This window comes from Onychostoma macrolepis, chromosome 18 (assembly GCF_012432095.1).
Source record: "Onychostoma macrolepis isolate SWU-2019 chromosome 18, ASM1243209v1, whole genome shotgun sequence".
NCBI classification, from domain to species: domain Eukaryota; kingdom Metazoa; phylum Chordata; class Actinopteri; order Cypriniformes; family Cyprinidae; genus Onychostoma; species Onychostoma macrolepis.
In genome coordinates, this window is record NC_081172.1 from 19,028,393 (window position 1) to 19,035,402 (window position 7,010).

General features: G+C 36.4%; 1 protein-coding gene across 1 annotated transcript; it reads right to left on the reverse strand.

Moving 5' to 3' along the window:
• Positions 1 to 792: 792 nt before the first annotated feature.
• On the reverse strand, positions 793 to 6,754 carry LOC131524041 (extracellular calcium-sensing receptor-like). The gene is made up of 6 exons (XM_058750767.1): positions 6,519 to 6,754; positions 6,039 to 6,333; positions 5,047 to 5,817; positions 4,674 to 4,895; positions 4,358 to 4,481; positions 793 to 1,887 (listed from the first exon to the last, which is right to left on the reverse strand). Exons 1-6 carry the CDS (start codon positions 6,743 to 6,745, stop codon positions 977 to 979), a joined length of 2,550 nt encoding a protein of 849 aa, XP_058606750.1. The 5' UTR covers positions 6,746 to 6,754; the 3' UTR covers positions 793 to 976.
• Positions 6,755 to 7,010: the final 256 nt, after the last annotated feature.

Genomic DNA, 7,010 nt, shown 5'->3' on the forward strand with positions numbered 1-7,010 from the left:
AGGGGTCAAATACTTATTTCACTCATTAAAATGCACATCAATTTATAACTTTTTTGAAATGCGTTTTTCTGGAGTTTTTGTTGTTGTTATTCTGTCTCTCACTGTTCAAATAAACCTACCATTAAAATTATAGACTGATCATTTCTTTATAGAAATTAATATTTTTATTTAGCAAGGTTGCTTTAAATTGATCAAATGTGATAATATAGACATTTATACTATTACAAAATATTTCTATTTCAGATAAATTATTTTCTTCTAAACTTTCTATTCATCACAGAAACCTGAAAAAAAAAAATACCACTCAGCTGTTTTAAACATAATATTTATTTATTTTTTTTTTTTTTGAGCAGCAAATCAGAACATTAGAATGATTTCTGAAGGATCATGTGACTGGAATGATGATGCTAAAAATTCAGCTTTGAAATCACAGGAATTAATTACATTTTAAAATATATTCTAATAGAAAATAGTTATTTTAAATAGTAAAAATATTTCAACATTTTACTGTTTTTGCTGTTCTTTGGATCAAATAAATGCAGACTTTGTGAGCAGAAGAGACTTCTTTAAAAAAAAACATTAAAAATCTTACTGTTATGTATATATGTATTTTTTTATTAATTAATTTTTATTGATTTATTTATTTTTGTCTGTGCATCGCATATATTACATTTCACTGGCAGCCAATTTTGAGTGACCGAGATTTATGCATGATCATAGAGTAGAGTTTGAGAGATAAGAAATGGGTGATAGTGACACAATATTTTCTTCCCTTGTGAAATGTTTTTATTTTAGAAATTAGTCTTAACTCAGAAACATGCTTCATACATTGTAATTGTGTAATTATTAAACTATATCAATACAGTTTTTATTTATTATTTATTTTTGATGCGTTTCTTTTCTAAACTGTTACATATAACAAACATGTGAAAATATTTAATGTGAATGAGAGTTGTGCTTAGTGTCTTAGATGGCTTTAGTTGGTGGATGGTACTTTACCCATTAAGTGTTTTTTCGTATTTTTATCTGGCCTAAATACAATAATGAAACACTTAGGTGCAAAAATACAGAAACTCAAACCAAAGCTTGAAGCTAAAATAGCAAATATCTCCACAGCTACAGTAAATTTCCCAGGAGAGCTGACATAAGCTGGGACAAATGTGATCCATACAGCACAGAATATGAGCATACTGAATGTAATGAATTTAGCCTCATTGAAGTTATCAGGCAGCTTTCGGGCAAGAAAAGCTAAAACAAAGCAAAGGAAAGCTAAGAGGCCAATATAACCCAGTACAGCCCAGAAACCTATAGCTGATCCTAAACTGCATTCTAGAATGATCTGTTCTTTGTAGAGTTGCATATTCTTGTAAGGAAATGGAGGGGATATTATTAACCAAAGCACACATATAAGTACCTGCACAAGAGTGAAACCCAAAACACTGAGTCTCTGTTGAAGAGGCCCAAACCATTTCATGACTTTACTTCCTGGAAGTGTAGCTTTAAAAGCCATTAACACCACTATTGTTTTCCCGAGAACACAGGAGATACAGAGGACAAAAGTGATTCCAAATGCTGTGTGACGCAACATACAGGACCACTCAGTGGGCCGACCAATAAAAGTAAGTGAACAAAGGAAACACAGAGTCAATGAAAAAAGCAACAGGAAGCTCAGCTCTGAATTGTTGGCTTTTACTATCGGAGAGGCCCTGTTTTTGTAGAATATTAAAGTTATGCTTAAAGCCACTAAAGAGCCAGCAACAGAGAAAGCAGCCAGTATAATCCCAAGGATCTCATCCCAGGAGAGAAACTCCACTGGTTTAGGAAGACACTTGTCCTTCTCATTATTGGGCCAGTACTCAGGTAGGCATTCGTGACAATCTAAAGAATCTGGAAGATGAAAAAATCAGTGCTTAACAGCCATTCATGAACCACAGGAACAAAACAAAGACATATAGGTTATTAGACTATGCTGTTTTAGAATGACAAAATCAGGGGAAAAAAAAAGGCTGCTTACGAATCGCCGAGTCACTATGGAAACGGACGCTAAGAATAAGCGCGCCATACTGCTTCTTTCTTCTTCTTCTGTTCAAAGGTCATGTAGGTCTTATGCTTAGTGCATATCGCCACCTAATTGATGTTTTTTTTCCGTTTAATCTTTAATCCTTGAGAATAAGAATTATATTGTGTGTTTGATGCTAAATATATATTAAGTAATATCAGATATGTATTTTTATTATAGAAATACATTATAGAAAATGCCGATCCGTGTGTGAGAAGCACCTTATTAAATGGCATACAACTCTCTCTCTCTCTCTCTCTCTATATATATATTAGTAGGCTACATACATAACTATATTGTAATAATATATAATATTGTGCGCTATCTGTCACTCCCACTGAAGGCTCGTCAGTAGATCATACATGCTCTGATAGCGCTGAAGTGAACTAACCCTGGAACATAAGCTGCTCCAGAGCAGGTTATCTTCAGAGAGCAAGTTGCTATGGTTACTTACTTACCCTGAAAGTAACCTCCGATTTTGGAACCGAAAGCTGAGGTTATCCGCTCACTTATCCTCAAACATACCCGGGTATGTCACATAACCTGCTTTTGGGAATACACCCCAGATGTAACCCGAATAATGATGTTAATGATGTCATACACCAGTGGTTCTCAATCCTGGTCCTTGTGAACCTGCAACACTGCACATTTTAGATGTCTCCCTAATTAAGCATACCTGATTCAACTTATCAGCTCATTAGTGAAATCTCTAACCTGCGTCACAATGTGCATACTATCCATCCTAAATTCTATGTGATATTAGTAATTTTCAATACTATTTAGGGCAGATAGGGTGGATAGTATGCACATTGGGATGCAGGGATAGACAAGGGCCGGAGCCCTGCAGAGTTTAGATGCAACCATAATTAAACACACCTGGGGTGTATTCCCAAAAGCAGGTTATGTGACATACCCGCACTATTATGACAAGGTAATGTTTAATTTATTATATTAGCCTATATTTTATATTATCATCTCACACATGGATCGGCATTTTCTACAATGTATTTCTATAATAAAAATACATATCTGATATGACTTAATATATATAATTAGCATCAAACAAGCAATATAATTCTTATTCCCAAGGATTAAAGATTAAATGGAAAAAAAATAAAAATGATTGCAAAACCATCAATTAGGTGGCGATATGCACTAAGCATAAGGCCTACATGACCTTTGAACAGAAGAAGAAGAAAGAAGCAGTATGGCGCGCTTATTCTTAGCGTCCGTTTCCATAGTGACTCGGCGATTCGTCACTCTGTTGAGAATGTCTTGAGTCTTAACCAGGAACATACTCTGAGTTGAATGAACTTACTCCCGGACGCGTTTTTGGAACCACATACCTCGAGTAAGCAAGGTTTGGGGTTAATCAACCGAAAGTTCAGGGTTTATCTTACGGTAAGTTAACCATGCTTTCTGGAATACACCCCTGATCCTGCTAATCAAGTCCTTCAGGCTTATTTGAAAACTACATGGTTTGTGTGTTGGAGAAGGGTTGGAACAAAACTCTGCAGGGCTGCGGCCCTCCATGAAATGAGTGTGACACCCCTGCTCCAAGACCTAAAATGTGTGTTTTAGATAAGTGAGATGTCAAAAACTTGCAGTGTTGGGGGTTCTCCAGGACCAGGATTGGGAACCACTGTCATATAATATAGACAATATATACACAATAAAGAGTTAAAATACATTCATAGCAATTCAATAAATCAACAAATCAATAGATTTCACTTGTTTGTTTAACTATGAATTAGGTGTGTCTAAATTCACTATTATGCTAGTCTAAAACACTTTTTTTAGTGTCTGATAGTGTGTGGTTTCAACACATCACTGTCATCATAGTACTCCTAACTAGGATAGGAGACGTCTCCAGCACTCTTGAATCATTTAGAGCTGAGGCCTAGTTCTAACACTTATGTACTTTTATGAATCACACTTAATTGCTTGTCCATATAATAGCAATGTACTATTTAGCATGTATTATATAAACAACAGGTTGAGTAAATACTGACTTAATTTTATTTTTTGGGTGAACTATCCCTTTTAAGTATAGGAATAAGGGCAAAATGACATAATTCTCAGAATTTATATGAAAAATTAAGACTAAAAAATTGTCCTCATGTTTATTATATATATATATATATATATATATATATATATATATTCTTTTCTTTTTTTTTTTTTTTTTCTCTCTTTAATTTAGCATGGACACATATATTATTGGCCCAGGAAAAAATAAATAAATAAATAAAAAAGAAATGCATTATTCATTCACAGGAATATATTCTGAAAAAGTACCGGTCTCGTTACTGATTTCTCCTTCTCCACAGTTAATGCAGTCATAACAGCAGACAGGTCTTCCTTTCTGTGCAGCCTTCCTAGTACCTGGAGGACACCTCTCACTGCACACAGACATAGGCACCTGCAGGTGACAAGTACACACAACATCAAGGTCAGAAATCAAACAAGGCCTGGGGCAAAACAGCTGATTTAAGTATATGCCAAGAACAATATTTACATTGTGTACATATGTCTACAGACACTCCCATAAAATCAAGGGGTACTGCACAGAAATCTTAATCACATACACACAGAATAGAACTAAACTTTATACCTTTTCACTGCCATCATACCAAATTATAGCTCTACTCAGACTGAATTCTTGGCCTTTAGGTTGGGATGCATCATATTGACCCACGGTCACAAAATCAACTGAACCGTCTCCCTGAATCTGCCAATTCACAAATTCATAGGTAGCCACAGGGTCTCCGTTGGTATCAAATGAAACAGAATAATTATTTTTAGTGAAGTTCAATCGCTTGAGTTGATCAAAAACCTGCATGATGGATTGTTATTTCAATTATTTGTTGAATAATCAGCACATTAATACTGGGTGTGCTATATTCAGAAGGTGATGGATTTTTAAATATGTGTTGTGAATGAATCTTCAAAATTTAGTTAAAATATTTCACAATGAGAAAACGTACCTGCCGGGGCTCAACTTTGATGTTTTTGTCACATCGCATTCCATTACAGACAATGCCATGGAGGGCATGAGCTACAGCGTAAGTGGCTTTGTACACCAAATAGGACGTGTCTGTGTACGGGTTCTGTATTGCGCGCAGGTCCTCTGTGCCATCACATGCTGGCATACCAGTAGAATAACCTGTTAGCTGTTTTAAACTACAGCTAAATGAGCTTTCCCAGAATTCTGTCAGCAGGGGGAATTTCAGCGCTTGTTCTGGAGACAGGTCAAGTAGAAAGTTGCGAAAACCAGGGATAACAGACCGCGGGATTGCAAAGCCCACAGCACCAATACACAAATTAAACCGCAGCATTTGTGGGTCTGTGACCCACGCCTCGCTGCCAATCCACTGCATCGGGGGAAGAGGCTGCTGGCTCAGCTCTTCTAAAAGGATTCTCATGTCACCTTCGGCCATGAACGCAACAACTACACGAGCCGTTGACTCGCGAATGACATCCGCGACTCTTTTCAGTTTGCTGCGCGGCTGGGTCCTGTAATAGGCCTCAGAATACTCCACACAGATTCCCTCTTCCTCTGCAGCTTTCAGGAATGATGCCATGCCATTGTTCCCATAGTCTGAATCACTGCGCACAGCTCCGATCCACGTCCATCCGAAGTGCTTGACCATCCGTGCCAGTGCTGCCGCTTGATGGTGATCGCTGGGGATGGTCCTGAAGAAAGTAGGATGCTGCCGTTTGTCACTGAGACACGCGCATGTTGCGTAATGACTCACCTAGTGTACCATGAAGAAAACATTTTTTTTTTTTCTGAATATGAAAAATAAATACATTTTAATTGCTCGAATCACTATTTCACAGACGTTTACATGCAGTATTCTGTGACATTTAGGCTACAAATGATTAAGAAGACATTGTGATTAAAATGCCAACATTTTTATCCTTAAAAAAGAATAGGAAAAAAATAAAAAAATAAATAAATTATATATATATATACCTGTGTGATTCTAAGAGGACCAAAAAGTCTTGAAATACTTATAGCTGCAGTGGAAGCTGAATTTCCGATTAGTGTGGGAACCGCATTAAATTTTGCACAAGAATCAGTGTCGTTAAAAACAGGATCTAGTCCGTTGACAAGTTGCAATGCTACTTTGATTGCCATTGGCACAGAGGCACACGTGTCATATATATGGTACCCTAATGCGATGCCCGGTAAAAGACTGGAGCTGTTGTTTATCTCCTGGATGGCAAACTGTAAGGCACGAGCAAACTGCAGTTCTCTGAAGTTCATGCTGTTGAAGTTCACACATGCATAAACTATATTATTAATATTATTATTAATAGATAAAAAAAAAAAAAATGAATTAAAATAATCCATTAGCTTGTTTTACATAAAAACTACTTCTTTCAGCACTAGCAGTTCAATCCATTCATGATTGTTCTATGGACTTTAATCAAATTTATATAAAACTCTAACCTGCCACTGCACACAAGTGGTTGTGGCCGTTGAGTGTAGGTTTGCTTTTCAGTCCTCACATAATAATGAATGGTGAAAGCCCCTCCAATGACAAAGTCTCCATCCTCAAAGAGAGCAGGTGGTTGAGGGCCACCTTGGAGTATGCAGCTGTTTAAATTAACCACACACACAGCAGGACAAAGCCTGATACATAGTAGTGTCAAAGTCAATAAAAGATTAACATGCATTTCTCTCGCTAGGCAAGAAAACACTTCAAATGTGAGGTGAAAAATATGCCTTGACTTCTTATATATATATATATATATATATATATATAACCATCACAGTCACTACTGTTGTAGGGTATGCTGTAACTGTATTACAAAAAAGGGTGTGGTTACATCTGACATTCATAATGTGTCTCAAATGTATTGCAAAGTTTCTAAACAACAACTATAGGTATACATACAGTATAAGAAATATTTGTGTGTGCGTGTGTGTGTTTGTGTGTAT